This window comes from Mobula birostris, chromosome 13 (genome assembly GCF_030028105.1).
Source record: "Mobula birostris isolate sMobBir1 chromosome 13, sMobBir1.hap1, whole genome shotgun sequence".
Lineage (NCBI taxonomy): Eukaryota > Metazoa > Chordata > Chondrichthyes > Myliobatiformes > Myliobatidae > Mobula > Mobula birostris.
In genome coordinates, this window is record NC_092382.1 from 102,413,282 (window position 1) to 102,434,863 (window position 21,582).

Here is a 21,582-nt window from a genome sequence, read left to right on the forward strand (position 1 = left end):
ACCACTGAAAGAAAAAAAAAACTTATGTTATCCTGCTTTATATTATTAGCTACTTTGCCATCATATTCATTTTCTTCCATTTATAGCCTTTTTAGTTGCCTTTTGTTGGATTTTAAAAGCTTCCAAATCATCAGTCTTCCCACTCATTTTTGTTACGTTACGCAGTATGTCCCTCCCTTGGCTTAACTGCAGTCCTCAACTTCCTGTGTCAGCCACAGTTGCCTACCCCTACCATTTGGGAACATCTTCATTTGTGAGACTAATCTATCTTGCTCATTGTGTACAATTACCAGAAGTTTCAGCCATGTCTGTTCTGCCGTCATGCCCGCCAGTATCCCAGCCGTTCCACCTGGGCAAGCTCCTCTCTGATGCCTCTGCAAATCCCATTACTCCATTGTGGTACTGATACCTGTGACTTATGCTACTCCCTCACAAATTGCAGTATGAATTTAATCATACTTCCTCAGTAAACAGACTTCAGGCTTTTGACCCACGCACTTCTGAATGCTTGGGATTCGGTTTGAGATATCCCGGACCCTGGCACATGGGAGGCAAAATATAATTCTGGAATCTTAGTCTGGCACAGCGAAACTCCTGTCTGTTCCCCTAACTAAATAATCCCCAATCACCACAACGTGTCTCTTCTCCCCACCTCCCTTCTGAGTGAAGAGGCAGACTCACTCGACCACTGGGACTTTCCTCTGTTAGCTCGTCGTCCGACAGTATCTAAAGTGGTATACCTGCTACTGAGGGAGATGTCCACAGACGTACTCTCCGCTAGCACCTTAACCGATTTCCCTTCCTGTCTGTCACCTAGTTTGCTGTGCGCTCCACCTCGGGAGTAACTACATCTCTCTACGTCCTATCTGAGTCTCTGGAATGATTGGAATTTCCCCGATGTTAGCACCTCGGAGAATCTAGACTGGGCACAAAACGTTGACCCTCTCACCACTGGGCCCTGGACGATCTGGACAATAGCAATGCTTACATCAGGCTGCGGTTTATTGAAGCAGCTCAACATTCAGCACAATCATTTCCTCACTTGTAATCAACCAGCTCCAAATCCTGGACTAGGGCATCTCCCTCTGCAACAGAATGTTTCACTTCCTCATCGGGGAAGTCAGTGTGGACCAATAAAAACATTACCGATCTACAGGTAGTGTTGAGGTAGCAGAGAGGCTACAGTAGACTTAGACAGATAAGGGAAATGGGCAAAGGTGCAGCAGATAGATTACAATGTTGGAGAGTGTATGGTCATGCGCTTTGGTAGAACAATATAAACGTTGACTATTTTATAAATGGAGAGAAAATAAAATATCTATGACGCAAAGGGATTTGGGAGACCTCGTACTGGATTCTGTGAAGGTTAATTTGCAGTTTGAGTCGGTGCGGCGGAAGGCAAATGTGATGTTAGGTTTCATTTCGGGAGGACTGGAATAATTAAGTAAGGATGTAATTTTTAAGTTTTATAAGGCACTGGTGAGGCCTCACTCGAAGTGCTGTGAGCGGGTTCCGGCCCCTGATCGATGAGAGGACGAGCTTACATTGGAGAGGGTTCACAGGAGGGTCACAAGAATTATTCAGTGATTGAATTGCTTGTTAAACCGGGAACCTTTCACGGATCTCGGTCGGTATCCTGTTATTCAGAGAGTAATGGAGCATAAAGGGCGCCGCTCTATTCTGAGGTGCGTCCTCTTGTCCCTCACTCTCCCACCATCGGACAAATTCTCCCCACATCAACTCAAGCAAAGCTGTTCACCGTTCGAGAGGTTTCGATGAAGTCACCCCTCATTTAATGTATCCAGCCCCACCGTCACAACGCTCTTCATGGAGTCATTTTCATGAACCTCCTTTGAACTCACGTCAACTTCAGCACAACCTTCGGAAGGTAAGGGAGCCACAACTGTTCACAGAACTCCATGTGAGGCCTCAACAATTCATTGTAAATCTTTGCTTCTAGTTTCTCGCCCTCTTGAAATGGAGGTTAATGTTGTATTTACCTTCCTCAACTTGCAAATTAACCTTCAGGGACTCCCATTCAGCCTTCGTGTTATATTTTCCGAATTTTCTCTCCATTTAGAACATAGTCTATATCCACTTTACTTCCTCAAAATTGCCTACCCTCCGCCCATTTTTATTTCCATAAGACCATAAGACAAAGGAGCAGAAGTAGGCCATTCGGCCCATCGAGTCTGCTCCGCCATTTTATCATGAGCTGATCCATTTTATCCTATTTAGTCCCACTGCCCCGCTTTCTCACCATAACCTTTGATGCCCTGGCTACTCAGATACCTATAAATCTCTGCCTTAAATACGCCCAATGACTTGGCCTCCACTGCTGCCCGTGGCAACAAATTCCATAGATTTACCACCCTCTGACTAAAAAAAATTCTTCGCATCTCTGTTCTGAAAGGGTGCCCCTCAATCCTGAAGTCATGCCCTCTCGGACTAGACTCCCCCATCATGGGAAACAACTTTGCCACGTTCACTCTGTCCATGCCTTTTAACATTCGAAATGTTTCTATGAGGTCTCCCCTCATTCTTCTAAACTCCAAGGAATACAGTCCAAGAGCGGACAAACGTTCCTCATATGTTAACCCTCTCATTCCCGGAATCATTCTAGTGAATCTTCTCTGTACCCTCTCCAACGTCAGCACATCTTTTCTTAAATAAGGAGACCAAAACTGCCCACAGAACTCCAAGTGAGGTCTCACCAGCGCCTTATAGAGCCTCAACATCACATCCCTGCTCCTATACTCTATTCCTCTAGAAATGAATGCCAACATTTCATTCTCCTTCTTCACTACTGACTGAACCTGGAGGTTAACTTTAAGGGTATCCTGTACGAGGACTCCCAAGTTCCGTTGCATCTCAGAAATTTGAATTCTTTACCCATTTAAATAATAGTCTGTCAGTTTATTTTTTCTGCCAAAGTGCATAACCATACTCTTTCCAACATTGTACTTCATTTACCACTTCTCTGCCCATTCTTCCAATCTATCCAAGTCTCTCTGCAGACTCTCCGTTTCCTCAGCACTACCGGCCCCTCCACCTATCTTCGTATCGTCAGCAAACTTAGCCACAAAGCCATCTATTCTATAATCCAGATCGTTGATGTACAATGTAAAAAGAAGCGGCCCCAACACTGATCCCTGTGGAACACCAGTGGTAACAGGCAGCCAGCTAGAATAGAATCCCTTTATTCCCAGTCTCTGTTTCATGCCAATCAGCCAAAGCTCTATCCACGTATGTAACTTTCCCGTAATTCCATGGACTCTTATCTTGTTAAGTAGCCTCATGTGTGGCACCTTGTCAAACGCCTTCTGAAAATCCAAATATACAACATCCACTGCATCTCCCTTGTCTAGCCTACTGGTAATTTCCTCAAAAAATTGTAATAGGTTTGTCAGGCAGGATTTTCCTTTAAGGAATCCATGCTGAGTTCTGCCTATCTTGTCATATGCCTCCAGGTACTCTGTAGCCTCATTCTTGGCAATCGACTCCAACAACTTCCCAACCAATGACGTCAAGCTAACAGGTCTATAATTTCCTTTTTGCTTCATTGCCCCCTTCTTAAATAACGGAGTGACATTTGCAATCTTCCAGTCTTCCGGAACCATGCCAGAATCTATCGACCTTTGAAAGATCATCGCTAATGCCTCCGCAATCCCCACAGCTACTTCCTTCAGAACACGAGGGTGCATTCCATCTGGTCCAGGAGATTTATCTACCATTAGCCTATTTAGCTTCCTGAGTACTTTCTCTGTCGTAACTGTGACTGCGCAGACTTCTCTTCCCTGCCACCCTTGAGTGTCCGGTATCCTGCTGTCTTCCTCAGTGAAGACTGATGCAAAATACTTGTTTAGTTCCTCTGCCATCTCCTCATCTCCCATTACAATTTCTCCAGCATCATTTTCTATCGGTCCTATATCTACTCTCATCTGTCTTTTACTCTTTATATACTTGAAAAAGCTTTTAGTATCCTCTTTGATTATTATTTGCTAGTTTCCTTTCATAGTTAATCTTTTCTGTCTTAATGACCTCCTTGGTTTCCTTTTGTAAGGTTTTAAAAACTTCCCAATCCGCTGTCTTCCCACAAATTTTTGCTTCCTTGTATGCCCTCTCCTTTGCTTTAACTTTGGCTTTGACTTCTCTTGTCAACCACGGTTGTATCTTTTTTCCACTCGAAAATTTCTTCTTTTTTGGAATATACCTGTCTTGCACATTCCTCATTTTTCGCATAAACCCCAGCCACTGCTGCTCTGCCGTCTTTCTCGCCAGTGTCTCTTTCCAGTCAACTTTGGCCAGTTCCTCTCTCATGCCACTGTAATTTCCTTTACTCCACTGAAACACCGACACATCAGATTTCGGCTTCTCTTTTTCTAATTTCACAGTGAACTCAATCATGTTATGATCACTGCCTCCTAAGGGTTCCTTCAGCTCAATCTCTCCAATCACCTCCGGTTCATTACACAATACCCAATCCCGTACAGCTGATCCCTTAGTGGGCTCAACAGCAAGTTGTTCTAAAAAGCCATCTCGCAGACATTCTACAAATTCTCTTTCTTGAGATCCAGTGCCGACCTGATTTTTCCAATCTACTCGCATGTTAAAATCCCCCACAATTATCATAACACTGCCCTTCTGACAAGTCTTTTCTATTTCCAGTTGTAATTTGTAGTCCACATCCCTGCAGCTGTTTGGAGGCCTATAAATAACTGCCATCGGGGTCTTTTTACCCCTGCTATTCCTTAGCTCAACCCATAAAGATTCTGCACCTTCCGATCCTATATCACCTTTTTCTAACGATTTAATATCATTTCTTACCAATAAAGCCACGCCTCCCCCTCTGCCTACCTTCCTATCCTTCCGATGCACCGTGTATCCTTGGACGTTCAGCTCCCAGAGACATGCATCCTTTAGCCAGGTCTCAGTGATGGCCACAATATCATACCTGGCAATCTGCAGCTGTACAACAAGATCATCCACCATATTTCTTATGCTGCGTGCATTTAAGTACAACACCTTAAGACCAGTATTTGATATTTTTTGCTTTGATTTCACTGCAACTTTATTGCACTTCAACTCATACCAATGGCTACAAATTTGCCCCATCACTTGCCTGTCTTTCCTGACATCATTACTGCTCACTATCTTAGATTTATTTCTGTTTTCCCCTTCCTCCGCTCTATCATTCCGAATCCCACCACCCTGCCAAATTAGCTTAAACCCTCCCTAACAGCTCTGCAAAGTTCGCAACAATGTAATCAGTTCGATCATCTACATGATTGGCACACAAGGTAAAAAGTATTGGTCCCAAAATTGATCGCTAGCCCAATGCCTTAACCATTTGGCCACGTACCCACGCAGCCAGCATGGACCCCTGTGGAAAATGATGAGTCACTGGCAGACAACCAATAAAACCTCCGTTTTTTCCCCACTCTTTGCCTCCTGCCAACGAAACACCGTTTATCCATTTTACTCCGCACATTAAAATATCAACACCTTCAGTCCTGTATTCATCCTTTGCGATGGTGTCCACCTTTTACGATGCAACTCAGCTGATTGACTTCAATACTGCCCCCTCAACAGCCTCTGCTCAGAACACATTGCCTCTGCTTGTCAACCAGTTACCTCGCCGTCAGCTCCATGTTCAGCCTTTCCTCAGATCCTTCTGCATTGAAATGTAAGCAGCTTAGGAAAATAGCAGTCGACGTTTCAGGCCGAGACCCTTCGTCAGGACTAAGTGAAGGAAGAGTTAGTCCTGACGAAGGGTCTCGGCCTGAAACGTCGACTGCACCTCTTCCTACAGATGCTGCCTGGCCTGCTGCGTTCACCAGCAACTTTGATGTGTGTTGCTTGAATTTCCAGCATCTGCAGAATTCCTGTTGTTTGAGCTTAGGACAATAGTTGATATCATCCAGTTGATTGCTACCTTTGTGTGAGTTCCTACCAACATCCGCCTCCACAACCTGTCCACTAAGTGTTCTGGCACTCCAGCTCCCATCCCTCTGTAACGAGTTGAAACGCGAGTGTAAACTGTATAATCTTCCAGGTTCCTGCCTGAGTAGCACGAGGCACGGGTAGCAATACTGAGATCACTACCCTGGAGATCTTGTCCTTAAACCTAACTCCCTTGTCACTTTCCTACCCATGCCATTGGTAGCCAAATGTAACACGACCTCACTTGCTCCCCACCGGCCCTTGGACCATCTGGGCAATTGCAATACTTACGTCAGGCTGCGGTTTATTGGCAACAGCTCAGAGTTCAGCACAATCATTTCCTCTGTTCTTATCAGCAAGCTGCAAATCCCAGGCAGAGCATCTCCCTCAGCAGCAGAATATTTGACTTCCTCATCGGGAAACAACAGTCGGTCATAACATTTCCCATCTACAGACAGTGTTGAAGTAACAGAGAGGCTACAGAGGGGTTTATACAGATTAGGAAAATGGACAGACTACTGGCTGATGGAATACTGTGCTGGGGGTGCATGGTCATACAATTTGTTAGAAGAAATAAAAGTGTAGACTATTTTCTAAATGGAGAGAGAATTAAACAATCTACGGCTCAAAGGGCTTTGGGGATCCTCGTGCAGGATTCGTTCAAAATTAAGTTACAGGAGGAGTAGATGGTGAGGAAGGCAAATACAACGTCAGCAATCATTTCCAGATTAGGAGAATATAAAAGCAACAATCAACTTCTGACCTAAATATCCCCTCGGACTTGGCCTCCACTGAAGTCTGTGGTAGGACATTCCACAGATTTACTACTCACTGGATTAGAAAAAAAAAAGCCTCCCTACATCTGTTCTGAAAGTGCGCCCTTCAATTTTGATGCTGCTTACTTTAGTTCATAATATCCCCACCGAAGAAAGCATGCTCTTCGTATCCACCCAGTCTAGTTCCTTCACCATTCAGTAGCTTTCAATGACATCTCTCCCCAGCAACTCCACCACCCTCCCAACACCCCGCCGCATCTTTCCGAATTCCAGTCAGTACAGACCACAAGCAGCCAAAAGGGTCCTTAAATGTTACCCCTTCATTCCCAAAATTGTCCTTGTGAACCTCGTCTGGACTCTCTCCAATGACAGATCATCCTCTCTGAGATATGGGCCCCAAATCTGTTGCCAGTCCACTTGCTGTTGCCCTATAAAGCCTCGCCATTATCTCCTTGTATTTTTTTTTAATCGTTTCCACTGGAAATAAATGTCAACATTTGTATTTGCCTTCTTACTCCAGACTCAACCTGTACATTAAAGTTTCTGGGTCTCTTGCACAGGGGATCCTAAGTCCCACTCCACCTATGATGTTTGAAACTTCTCCACATTTAGATAATTGTCCGCCCTGTTGTTCCTTTCACCGAAAGGCATTATCATACATTTCCCAACATTGTATTCCATATGCCACCTTCTTGCCATTTTTTCCAATTTGTCTAAGTCCTGCTGCAATCGCATTGCTTCCTCAGCACTACCAGCCCCGTCATCATTCTTCGTATTATCCGAACATTTTGCCACAAAACCATCCAAAATCATTATTCACATAATTGTCAAACAATGTGACGATCGAGGTCCGAATACTGACAACTAAGGGACAACACTAGTCAACGGCAGCCAAACAGAAAAGGCCACTGTTATTCCACCTCTCTGCTTCCTGCGTGCCCCCGACATTCCTCTATCCATGGCAGTATCCTTCCCGTAACGCCACAAGATTTTGTCTTGTTAATGAGCCTTTTGTGTGGCACCTTATCAAATTCCTTCTGAAAATCCAAGTAAATGGCATTCATTGCCTCGCCTTTGTCCATTCTGCTTGTTACTTCCTCTAAGAACTCTTACATATTTGTCAGACAAGATTTTCCTCATCAGAAACCATGTTGTCTTTGACCTATTTTATTGTTCCTCTCCATGAACCCCAACAACTCATCCTTTATAATAGACTCCAATACTTTCTCAACCACTGAGGTTAGGCTGACTGGCCTATAATTTCAGTTATTTAGCCTTCCTTCCTTCTCAAAGAGTGGAGCGACATTTGCAATCTTCCAGTCCTCCTGGAAACGGGTGGCTCTTGAAGATTATGACCAATGCGTACGTTTACTTTTCGGTAACCTCTCAGGACTTTGAGATGTGGTCCATCTGGTCCAGGTGACTTGCCCACCTTAAGAGCATTGAGTTTTACTCGAGCATTGCCCTTTGTAATCGCAATGGCACTCACTCCTGCTCTCTGACACTCAACGATCTCTGCCACTCTGCTAGCTTCTTCTACCCTGAAGACATATGCAAAGTACAAATTACGTGGATCTGCCATTTGTTGTCACCCATTCCTCCGCAACAGCGTTATTTTACAGTGACCCAATCCCAACTCTCAACTTCCTGTTAACCTTCGTATGACTGAGAAAAAACTTACAATATCCTGCATTACATTATTGGCTAGTTTTCTATAATATCCTCTTTATTATTCAATTTTCCAACCTTTTGTTGGATTTTAAAATATTTCAAATCATCCACCTTCCCACTCCCTTTTGCCACCATACATGTCCTTTCCTTGGGTTAACTGCAGTCTTTAAATTTCTTTGTCAGCCACGTTGCCCACTCCTGCTTTTTGAGAACTTCTTCTTCTGTGGGGCATATCTATGCTGCTCATTGTGTACAATCACCAGATATTTCAGCCGTGTCTGCTCTGATTTCATTACCACCAGAATCCCCATCCGCTCCACCTGGGCAATCTCCGCTCTGATGCCTCTGTAAAGCCCGTTAATCCATTGTGATATGAGACATGTGACTTATGCTTCTCCCTCACAAACTGCAACATGAAGTTAGTCATACCGCATCAGTAAACAGACTTCTGGTTTTTGACCCTAGCAATTACGAATGCTGAGGATTCGGTTTGAAATATCCCGGACCCTGGCACGAGGGAGGCAACATATCATCCAGGAATCTCATTCTGGCACAGCGCACCTCCTGTCAGTTCCCCTCACTAACGAATCCCCTATCACCACAGCGTGTTTATTAGAAACATAGTATCATAGAAAACCTACAGCAGCATACAGGCCCTTCGGCCCACAATGTTGTGACGAACGTGTCCCTATCTTAGAAATTACTAGGCTTACCTATAACCCTCTATTTTTCCCAGCTCCATCTACCTATCTAAAAGTCTCTTTCAAGACCCTATTCTTCCCTCTTCCCTTCTGATCCAACAACCAGACATACTGCCAAACAGCCGATCTCTGGTGTGTGTGAGTGTGTGCGCCCTTAACTCCTGGTGGATCACTGGCACCTCCCTCTATTAGTTCTTATGCCCGACTGTATCTAAAGCGTTTTACCTGCTCAAGATGAAAATGACCCCAGGGGTACTCTGCACTGGCTCGTTAACCGCTTTCCCCTGCCTGGCTGTCACTCCGTTTCCTGTGTCCTGCACCGTGGGTATAAATACCTCTCGATAAGGCCTATCTTTCACCCGCTAAACCAATGGAATTATCTGAATCTCCCGAATGTCAACATCTCAGAGGATCTGTACTGGGCCCAAAACTTTGACCAGCTGCACTTTGTCTCGCTCCACGATAGGTCCACAACGGGTGCAATCTGATTTGCTCTCCACTGGGTCTGGACCATCTGGACAATAGCAATACTTACGTCAGGCTGCGGTTTATCGGCAACAGCTCAACGTTCAGCACAATCATTTCCTCAGTTCAAATCAACAACCTCCCTATCCTCGGGGAGGGTATCTCCCTCTGCAACAGAATGTTTGATTTCCTCATGGGGGACGCGCAGTCAGTGCAGAGCAATAACAACATTATCGATCTACAGGTAGTGTTGAGGTAACAGACAGGCTACATAAGGACTTAGACAGATAAGGGAAATAGGCGAATGTGCAGCAGATGTGCATAGGATACTGCCATGGATAGAGGAATGTCGGGCAGGCAGGAAGCAGAGAGGTGGAATAACAGTGGCCTTTTCTGTTTGGCTGCCGTTGACTAGTGTTGTCCCTTAGTTGTCAATATTCCGCCCTCGATTGTCACATTGTTTGACAATTATTTGAAGAATGATTTTGGATGGTTTTGTGGCAAAATGTTCGGATAATACGAAGAATGATGACGGGGCTGGTAGTGCTGAGGAAGCAATGCGATTGCAACAGGACTGAGACAAATTGGAAAAAATGGCAAGAAAGTGGCATATGGAATACAATGTTGGGAAATGTATGATAATGCCTTTCGGTAAAAGGAACAATAGGGCAGACAATTATCTAAATGTGGAGAAGTTTCAAACATCATAGGTGGAGTGGGACTTAGGATCCCCTGTGCAAGAGACCCAGAAACTTTAATGTGCAGGTTGGATCTGGGGTATGAAGGCAAATACAAATGTTGTCATTTATTTCCAACGGAAACGATTAAAAAAAAAATACAAGGAGATAATGGCGAGGCTTTATAGGGCAACAGCAAGTGAAATGGCAACAGATTTTGGCCCCATATCTCAGAAACGATGATCTGTCATTGGAGAGAGTCCAGACGAGGTTCACAAGGATAAAATTGGCTCACATTGGCTTAAAATAGTGCTAACGATGAGGTAACTAGTTTACAAACGGAAGCAATGTGTACTGAATAGAGGATTTTGTGGGGGCAACATTGCAGTCAATCGGCTGTGTTGCATCGTAAAAGGTGGACACCATCAAAAAGGATGAATACGGGACTGAAGGTGTTGAATTTTAATGTGGCGAGTATAATGCATGAAGCGGTGTTTCGGTGGCAGGAGGCAAAGAGTGGGAATAAACGGAGACTTTACTGGTTGGCTGCCGGTGATCCATCATTTTCCACAGGGGTACTGTGAATGGTTGTGGGACCTTTATCTTACAAAGAATGTGCTGAAGCTGAAGAGGGCTCTAAGGAAAGTCAAGAATTTGATTCCAAAAAGAGTGTTTGATAAATCTGGGCCTACACCGGAATTCAGTAAATGAGGGGTGACTTCATCGAAAACTTTCGAATGGCGAAAGGATTTCCCTGAGTGGATGTGGAGAGGATTTCTAAGCTGGTGGGAGAGCGAAACACCAGAGGATAAATCTCAGACTAGAGAGGCGACCTTTATGCCCCACTTATTGTGTGATTCCCGTGCGTACTGGCCCGGAGCCGCGAAGGATTACCCGGACAAGAAGTTTTCCAATCCCCGAATAATTATTGTGCACCTCCTGTGAACCTTCTCCAATGTAAGCAAATCTTTTCCTCGATCAGCGGCCAGCAATTGCTCACAGCACTTAAACTGAGCCTCACCTGTGCCTTATAAAGTCTTAAAATTACATCCTTGCTGATAGATTCTATTTCTCCGAAATGAAAACTAACATCACATTTGCCTACATCGGTACCGACCGAAACTGCAAATAAACCCTAAAGGAATCCCGGACGAAGTTCCTTTGCACCGTAGATATCTCTCCATTTAGAAAATAGTCAACGCTTATATTTTGTTCTACCATAATCTATCTGCTGCACCTTTGCCAATTTCCCTTATCTGTCGAAGTCCTTCTGTAGCCTCTCTGTTACCTCAACACTACCTGTAGATCGATAATGTTGTTATTGGTCTGCACTGACTGCGCGTCCCCCATGAGGAAGTCAAACATTCTGTTGCAGAGGGAGATGCCCTGGCCCAGTATTTGGAGCTTGTTGAATTGAACGGAGGAAATGATTGTGCTGAATGTTGAGCTGTTGTCAATAAACCGCAGCCTGACGTAAGTATTGCTATTGTCCAGATGGTCCAGGCCCAGTGGAGAACAAATCAGATTGCACCCGTTGTGGACCTATCGTGGAGCGAGACAAAGTGCAGCTGGTCAAAGTTTTGGGCCCAGTACAGATCCTCTGAGATGCTGACATTCGGGAGATTCAGATAATTCCATTGGTTTAGCGGGTGAAAGATAGGCCTTATCGAGAGGTACTTATACCCACAGTGCAGGACACAGGAAACTGAGTGACAGCCGGGTAGAAGAAAGCGATTAACGATCCAGTGCAGAATACCCCTGTGGTCATTTTCACCTTGAGCAGTTATAACGCTTTAGATACAGTCGGGCATGCCAACTAATAGAGGGAGGTGCCAGTGATCCACCAGGAGTTAAGGGCGCACACACTCACACACACCAGAGATCGGCTGTTTGGCAGTGGGTCAGACTCTAGAATAAGAAGGGAAAGGGGAAGAATAGGTCTTTTAAGAGCCTTTTAGATAGGTAGATGGAGCTTGGAAAAATAGAGGGTTATAGGTAACCCTAGTAATTTCTAAGATAGGGACATGTTCGTCACAACTTTGTGGGCCGAAGGACCTGTATTGTGCTGTAGGTTTTCTATGATACTATGTTTCTAATAGACACGCTGTGGTGATAGGGAATTCGTCAGTTAGGGGACCTGACAGGAGGTGCGCTGTGCAAGAATGAGATTCCCAGATAATATGTTGCCTCCCTCGTGCCAGGGTCCGGGATATTTCAAACCGAATCCTCAGCATTCGTAATTGCTACGGTCAAAAAACAGAAGTCTGTTTTCTACTGAGGTATGAGTAAGTTCATACTGCAGTTTGTGAGGGAGAAGCATAGGTCACATGTCTCACTATCACAATGGAGAATGGGATTTACAGAGGCATCAGAGAGGAGCTTGCCCAGGTGGAACGGCTGGGATACTGGCGGGGATGACGGCAGAGCAGACATGGCTGAAGTATCTGGTGATTGTACGTAATGAGCAGGATAGATTTGTCCCAAAGAAGAAGAAGTTCTCAAATGGCAGGGGTGGGCAACCGTGTTTGACAAAGGAAGTTAAGGACGGCAGTTAAACCACGGAAAGGGCATGTATGGTAGCAAAAGTGAGTTAGAAGGTGGATGATTTGAAAGATTTTAAAATGCAACAAAAGGTTGGAAATTTGGGAAAAAAAGGATATGATGGCAAACTAAACAATAATATAAAGCAGGATACCATAGTTTTTTTTTTTCTCAGTCATACGAAGGTTAATAGGATGTTGAGAGTTGGGATTGGGTCACTGTAAAATAACGCTGTTGCGGAGGAATGGGTGACAACAAATGGCAGATCCACCTAATTTGTACTTTGAATATGTCTTCAGTGTCGAAGAAGCTAGCAGAGTGGCAGAGATCGTTGAGTGTCAGAGAGCAGGAGTGAGTGCCTTTGCGATTACAAAGGGCAATGCTCGAGTAAAACTCAATGCTCTTAAGGTGGGCAAGTCACCTGGACCAGATGGACCACATCTCAAAGTCCTGAGAGGTTACCGAAAAGTAAACGTATGCATTGGTCATAATCTTCAAGAGCCACCCGTTTCCAGGAGGACTGGAAGATTGCAAATGTCGCTCCACTCTTTGAGAAGGAAGGAAGGCTAAATAACTGAAATTATAGGCCAGTCAGCCTAACCTCAGTGGTTGAGAAAGTATTGGAGTCTATTATAAAGGATGAGTTGTTGGGGTTCATGGAGAGGAATAATAAAATAGGTCAAAGACAACATGGTTTCTGATGAGGAAAATCTTGTCTGACAAATATGTAAGAGTTCTTAGAGGAAGTAACAAGCAGAATGGACAAAGGCGAGGCAATGAATGCCATTTACTTGGATTTTCAGAAGGAATTTGATAAGGTGCCACACAAAAGGCTCATTAACAAGACAAAATCTTGTGGCATTACGGGAAGGATACTGCCATGGATAGAGGAATGTCGGGCAGGCAGGAAGCAGAGAGGTGGAATAACAGTGGCCTTTTCTGTTTGGCTGCCGTTGACTAGTGTTGTCCCTTAGTTGTCAATATTCCGCCCTCGATTGTCACATTGTTTGACAATTATTTGAAGAATGATTTTGGATGGTTTTGTGGCAAAATGTTCGGATAATACGAAGAATGATGACGGGGCTGGTAGTGCTGAGGAAGCAATGCGATTGCAGCAGGACTTAGACAAATTGGGAAAAATGGCAAGAAAGTGGCATATGGAATACAATGTTGGGAAATGTATGATAATACCTTTCGGTGAAAGGAACAACAGGGCGGACAACTATCTAAATGTGGAGAAGTTTCAAACATCATAGGTGGAGTGGGACTTAGGATCCCCTGTGCAAGAGACCCAGAAACTTTAATGTACAGGTTGAGTCTGGAGTAAGAAGGCAAATACAAATGTTGACATTTATTTCCAGTGGAAACGATTAAAAAAAAAATACAAGGAGATAATGGCGAGGCTTTATAGGGCAACAGCAAGTGGACTGGCAACAGATTTGGGGCCCATATCTCAGAGAGGATGATCTGTCATTGGAGAGAGTCCAGACGAGGTTCACAAGGACAATTTTGGGAATGAAGGGGTAACATTTAAGGACCCTTTTGGCTGCTTGGGGTCTGTACTGACTGGAATTCGGAAAGATGCGGCGGGGTGTTGGGAGGGTGGTGGAGTTGCTGGGGAGAGATGTCATTGAAAGCTACTGAATGGTGAAGGAACTAGACTGGGTGGATACGAAGAGCATGCTTTCTTCGGTGGGGATATTATGAACTAAAGTAAGCAGCATCAAAATTGAAGGGCGCACTTTCAGAACAGATGTAGGGAGGCTTTTTTTTCTAATCCAGTGAGTAGTATATCTGTGGAATGTCCTACCACAGACTTCAGTGGAGACCAAGTCCGAGGGGATATTTAGGTCAGAAGTTGATTGCTGCTTTTATATTTCCTAATCTGGAAATGAATGCTGACGTTGTATTTGCCTTCCTCACCATCTACTCCTCCTGTAACTTAATTTTGAACGAATCCTGCACGAGGATCCCCAAAGCCCTTTGAGCCGTAGATTGTTTAATTCTCTCTCCATTTAGAAAATAGTCTACACTTTTATTTCTTCTAACAAATTGTATGACCATGCACCCCCAGCACAGTATTCCATCAGCCAGTAGTCTGTCCATTTTCCTAATCTGTATAAACCCCTCTGTAGCCTCTCTGTTACTTCAACACTGTCTGTAGATGGGAAATGTTATGACCGACTGTTGTTTCCCGATGAGGAAGTCAAATATTCTGCTGCTGAGGGAGATGCTCTGCCTGGGATTTGCAGCTTGCTGATAAGAACAGAGGAAATGATTGTGCTGAACTCTGAGCTGTTGCCAATAAACCGCAGCCTGACGTAAGTATTGCAATTGCCCAGATGGTCCAAGGGCCGGTGGGGAGCAAGTGAGGTCGTGTTACATTTGACTACCAATGGCATGGGTAGGAAAGTGACAAGGGAGTTAGGTTTAAGGACAAGATCTCCAGGGTAGTGATGTCAGTATTGCTACCCGTGCCTCGTGCTACTCAGGCAGGAACCTGTAAGATTATACAGTTTACACTCGTGTTTCAACTCGTTACAGAGGGATGGGAGCTGGAGTGCCAGAACACTTAGTGGACAGGTTGTGGAGGCGGATGTTGGTAGGAACTCACACAAAGGTAGCAATCAACTGGATGATATCAACTATTGTCCTAAGCTCAAACAACAGGAATTCTGCAGATGCTGCAAATTCAAGCAACACACATCAAAGTTGCTGGTGAACGCAGCAGGCCAGGCAGCATCTGTAGGAAGAGGTGCAGTCGACGTTTCAGGCCGAGACCCTTCGTCAGGACTAACTCTTCCTTCAGTTAGTCCTGACGAAGGGTCTCGGCCTGAAACGTCGACTGCTATTTTCCTAAGCTGCTTACATTTCAATGCAGAAGGATCTGAGGAAAGGCTGAACATAGTGCTGACGGCGAGGTAACTGGTTGATAAACAGAGGCAATGTGTTCTGAGCAGTGGCTGTTGAGGGGGCAGTATTGAAGTCAATCAGCTGAGTTGCATCGTAAAAGGTGGACACCATCGCAAAGGATGAATACAGGACTGAAGGTGTTGAATTTTATTGTGCGGAGTAAAATGGATAAACGGTGTTTCGTTGGCAGGAGGCAAAGAGTGGGGAAAAAACGGAGGTTTTATTGGTTGTCTGCCAGTGACTCATCATTTTCCACAGGGGTCCATGTTGGGTGCGTGGGCACGTGGCCAAATGGTTAAGGCATTGGGCTAGCGATCAATTTTGGGACCAATACTTTTCACCTTGTGTGCCAATCATGTAGATGATCGAACTGATTACATTGTTGCGAACTTTGCAGAGCTGTTAGCGAGGGTTTAAGCTAATTTGGCAGGGTGGTGGGACCCGGAATGGTAGAGCGGAGGAAGGGGGAACCAGAAATAAATCTAAAATAGTGAGCAGTAAAGATGTCAGGAAAGACAGGCAGGTGATGGGGCAAATTTGTAGACATTGGGATGAGTTGAAGTGCAATAAGGTTGCAGTGAAATCAAAGCAAAAAATATCAAATACTGGTCTTAAGGAGTTGTACTTAAATGCACGCAGCATAAGAAATAAGGTGGATGATCTTGTTGTACAGCTACAGATTGGCAGGTATGATATTGTGGCCATCACTGAGACCTGGCTAAAGGATGCATGTCTCTGGGAGCTGAACGTCCAAGGATACACGGTGCATCGGAAGGATAGGAAGGTAGGCAGAGGGGGAGGCGTGGCTTTATTGGTAAGAAATGATATTAAATCGTTAGAAAAAGGTGATATAGGATCGGAAGGTGCAGAATCTTTATGGGTTGAGCTAAGGAATAGCAGGGATAAAAAGACCCCGATGGCAGTTATTTATAGGCCTCCAAACAGCTGCAGGGATGTGGACTACAAATTAGAACTGGAAATAGAAAAGGCTTGTCAGAAGGGCAGTGTTATGATAATTGTGGGGGATTTTAACATGCGAGTAGATTGGAAAAATCGGGTCGGCACTGGATCTCAAGAAAGAGAATTTGTAGAATGTCTGCGAGATGGCTTTTTAGAACAACTTGTTGTTGAGCCCACTAGGGGATCGGCTGTACTGGATTGGGTATTGTGTAATGAACCGGAGGTGATTGGAGAGATTGAGCTGAAGGAACCCTTAGGAGGCAGTGATCATAACATGATTGAGTTCACTGTGAAATTAGAAAAAGAGAAGCCGAAATTTGATGTGTCGGTGATTCAGTGGAGTAAAGGAAATTACAGTGGCATGAGAGAGGAACTGGCCAAAGTTGACTGGAAAGAGACACTGGCGGGAAAGATGGCAGAGGCAGCAGTGGCTGGGGTTTATGCGAAAAATGAGGAATGTGCAAGACAGGTATATTCCAAAAAAGAAAAAAATTTCGAGTGGAAAAAAGATGCAACCGTGGTTGACAAGAGAAGTCAAAGCCAAAGTTAAAGCAAAGGAGAGGGCATACAAGGAAGAAAAAATAGTGGGAAGACAGAGGATTGGGAAGTTTTTAAAACCTTACAAAAGGAAACCAAGGAGGTCATTAAGACAGAAAAGATTAACTATGAAAGGAAACTAGCAAATAATAATCAAAGAGGATACTAAAAGCTTTTTCAAGTATATAAAGAGTAAAAGACAGATGAGAGTAGATATAGGACCGATAGAGAATGATACTGGGGAAATTGTAAGGGAGATGAGGAGATGGCAGAGGAACTGAACAAGTATTTTGCATCAGTCTTCACTGAGGAAGACAGCAGGATTCCGGACACTGAAGGGTGGCAGCGAAGAGAAGTCTGCGCAGTCACAATTACGACAGAGAAAGTACTCAGGAAGCTGAATAGGCTAAAGGTCGATAAATCTCCTGGACCAGATGGAATGCACCCTCGTGTTCTGAAGGAAGTAGCTGTGGAGATTGCGGAGGCATTAGCGATGATCTTTCAAAAGTCGATAGATTCTGGCATGGTTCCGGAAGACTGGAAGATGGCAAATGTCACTCCGCTATTTAAGAAGGGGGTAATGAAGCAAAAAGGAAATTATAGACCTGTTAGCTTGACGTCGGTGGTTGGGAAGTTGTTGGAGTCGATTGTCAAGGATGAGGTTACAGAGTACCTGGAGGCATATGACAAGATAGGCAGAACTCAGCATGGATTCCTTAAAGGAAAATCCTGCCTGACAAACCTATTACAATTTTTTGAGGAAATTACCAGTAGGCTAGACAAGGGAGATGCAGTGGATGTTGTATATTTGGATTTTCAGAAGGCGTTTGGCAAGGTGCCACACATGAGGCTACTTAACAAGATGAGAGCCCATGGAATTACGGGAAAGTTGCATACGTGAATAGAGCGTTGGCTGATTGGCAGGAAACAGAGAGTGGGAATAAAGGGATCCTATTCTGGTTGGCTGCCGGTTACCAGTGGTGTTCACAGGGGTCCGTGTTAGGGCCGCTTCTTTTTACATTGTACATCAACGATCTGGATTATAGAATAGATGGCTTTGTGGCTAAGTTTGCTGACTATACGAAGATAGGTGGAGGGGCCGGTAGTGCTGAGGAAACGGAGAGTCTGCAGAGAGACTTAGATAGATTGGAAGAATGGGGAGAGAAGTGGCAAATGAAGTACAATGTTGGAAAGTGTATGGTTATGCACTTTGGCAGAAAAAATAAACGGGCAGAATATTATTTAAATGGGGAAAGAATTCAAAGTTCTGAGATGCAACGGGACTTGGGAGTCCTCGTACAGGATACCCTTAAAGTTAACCTCCAGGTTGAGTCGGTGGTGAAAAAGGCGAATGCAATGTTGGCATTCATTTCTAGAGGAATAGAGTATAGGAGCAGGGATGTGATGTTGAGGCTCTATAAGGCGCTGGTGAGACCTCACTTGGAGTACTGTGGGCAGTTTTGGTCTCCTTATTTAATAAAGGATGTGCTGACGTTGGAGAGAGTACAGAGAAGATTCACGAGAATGATTCCGGGAATGAGAAGGTTAACATATGAGGAACGTCTGTCCGCTCTTGGACTGTATTCCTTGGAGTTTAGAAGAATGAGTGGAGTTCCCATAGAAACATTTCGAATGTTAAAAGGCATGGACAGAGTGAATGTGGCAAAGTTGTTCCCCATGATTGGGGAGTCTAGTACGAGAGGGTATGACTTCAGGATTGAGGGGCGCCCTTTCAGAACAGAAATGCTAAGAAATTTTTTTAGTCAGAGGGTGGTAAATCTGTGGAATTTGTTGCCACGGGCAGCAGTGGAGGCCAAGTCATTGGGCGCATTTAAGGCAGAGATTTATAGGTATCTGAGTAGCCAGGGCATCAAAGGTTATGGTGAGAAAGCGGGGCAGTGGGACTAAATAGGATAAAATGGATCAGCTCATGATAAAATGGCGGAGCAGACTCGATGGGCCGAATGGCCTACTTCTGCTCCTTTGTCTTATGGTCTTATGGAAATAAAAATGGGCGGAGGGTAGGCAATTTTGAGGAAGTAAAGTGGATATAGACTATGTTCTAAATGGAGAGAAAATTCGGAAAATATAACACGAAGGCTGAATGGGAGTCCCTGAAGGTTAATTTGCAAGTTGAGGAAGGTAAATACAACATTAACCTCCATTTCAAGAGGGCGAGAAACTAGAAGGAAAGATTTACAATGAATTGTTGAGGCCTCACATGGAGTTCTGTGAACAGTTGTGGCTCCCTTACCTTCCGAAGGTTGTGCTGAAGTTGACGTGAGTTCAAAGGAGGTTCATGAAAATGACTCCATGAAGAGCGTTGTGACGGTGGGGCTGGATACATTAAATGAGGGGTGACTTCATCGAAACCTCTCGAACGGTGAACAGCTTTGCTTGAGTTGATGTGGGGAGAATTTGTCCGATGGTGGGAGAGTGAGGGACAAGAGGACGCACCTCAGAATAGAGCGGCGCCCTTTATGCTCCATTACTCTCTGAATAACAGGATACCGACCGAGATCCGTGAAAGGTTCCCGGTTTAACAAGCAATTCAATCACTGAATAATTCTTGTGACCCTCCTGTGAACCCTCTCCAATGTAAGCTCGTCCTCTCATCGATCAGGGGCCGGAACCCGCTCACAGCACTTCGAGTGAGGCCTCACCAGTGCCTTATAAAACTTAAAAATTACATCCTTACTTAATTATTCCAGTCCTCCCGAAATGAAACCTAACATCACATTTGCCTTCCGCCGCACCGACTCAAACTGCAAATTAACCTTCACAGAATCCAGTACGAGGTCTCCCAAATCCCTTTGCGTCATAGATATTTTATTTTCTCTCCATTTATAAAATAGTCAACGTTTATATTGTTCTACCAAAGCGCATGACCATACACTCTCCAACATTGTAATCTATCTGCTGCACCTTTGCCCATTTCCCTTATCTGTCTAAGTCTACGGTAGCCTCTCTGCTACCTCAACACTACCTGTAGATCGGTAATGTTTTTATTGGTCCACACTGACTTCCCCGATGAGGAAGTGAAACATTCTGTTGCAGAGGGAGATGCCCTGGCCCAGGATTTGGAGCTTGTTGATTACAAGTGAGGAAATGATTGCGCTGAATGTTGAGCTGCTTCAATAAACCGCAGCCTGATGTGAGCATTGCTATTGTCCAGATCGTCCAGGGCCCAGTGGTGAGAGGGTCAACGTTTTGTGCCCAGTCTAGATTCTCCGAGGTGCTAACATCGGGGAAATTCCAATAATTCCAGAGACTCAGATAGGACGTAGAGAGATGTAGTTACTCCCGAGGTGGAGCGCACAGCAAACTAGGTGACAAACAGGAAGGGAAATCGGTTAAGGTGCTAGCGGAGAGTACGTCTGTGGACATCGCCCTCAGTAGCAGGTATACCACTTTAGATACTGTCGGACGACGAGCTAACAGAGGAAAGTCCCAGTGGTCGAGTGAGTCTGCCTCTTCACTCAGAAGGGAGGTGGGGAGAAGAGACACGTTGTGGTGATTGGGGATTATTTAGTTAGGGGAACAGACAGGAGTTTCGCTGTGCCAGACTAAGATTCCAGAATTATATTTTGCCTCCTATGTGCCAGTGTCCGGGATATCTCAAACCGAATCCCAAGCATTCAGAAGTGCGTGGGTCAAAAGCCTGACGTCTGTTTACTGAGGAAGTATGATTAAATTCATACTGCAATTTGTGAGGGAGTAGCATAAGTCACAGGTATCAGTACCACAATGGAGTAATGGGATTTGCAGAGGCATCAGAGAGGAGCTTGCCCAGGTGGAACGGCTGGGATACTGGCGGGCATGACGGCAGAACAGACATGGCTGAAACTTCTGGTAATTGTACACAATGAGCAAGATAGATTAGTCTCACAAATGAAGATGTTCCCAAATGGTAGGGGTAGGCAACCGTGGCTGACACAGGAAGTTGAGGACTGCAGTTAAGCCAAGGGAGGGACATACTGTGTAACGTAGCAAAAATGAGTGGGAAGACTGATGATTTGGAAGCTTTTAAAATCCAACAAAAGGCAACTAAAAAGGTTATAAATGGAAGAAAATGAATATGATGGCAAAGTAGCTAATAATATTAAGCAGGATAACAAAAGTATTTTTTCTTTCAGTGGTACAAAGTATAATGGAAAGGTGAGAGTTGATACTGGGCCACATGAAAATAATGCTAGTGAGGTAGTAACGGTGACAAAAAGTGGCAGATGAACGTAAGTTGTACTTTGCATAATTCTTCTCTGTGGAAGAAACCAGCAGCGTGCCAGAGATTCCTGAGTGTAACGGTGCAGGAGAGAGTGCTATTGCCATTACAAAGGACAATAAATTGGCATATAGGATACAGTGTTGGGAAATGTATGGTAATTCCTTTTAGTGGAA

At 44.5% G+C, this 21,582-nt stretch overlaps 1 protein-coding gene across 1 annotated transcript in view; it reads left to right on the forward strand.

The window, feature by feature from the left end:
* LOC140208133 (C-type lectin domain family 4 member A-like) overlaps positions 1-21,582 on the forward strand; it is an 85,415-nt gene that overhangs the window by 46,334 nt on the left and 17,499 nt on the right. The window contains exon 9 of the mRNA XM_072276615.1: positions 16,685-16,693. Within this exon, the coding sequence (XP_072132716.1) occupies positions 16,685-16,693 (9 nt within the window). The remainder of the gene's footprint in view (positions 1-16,684; positions 16,694-21,582) is intronic.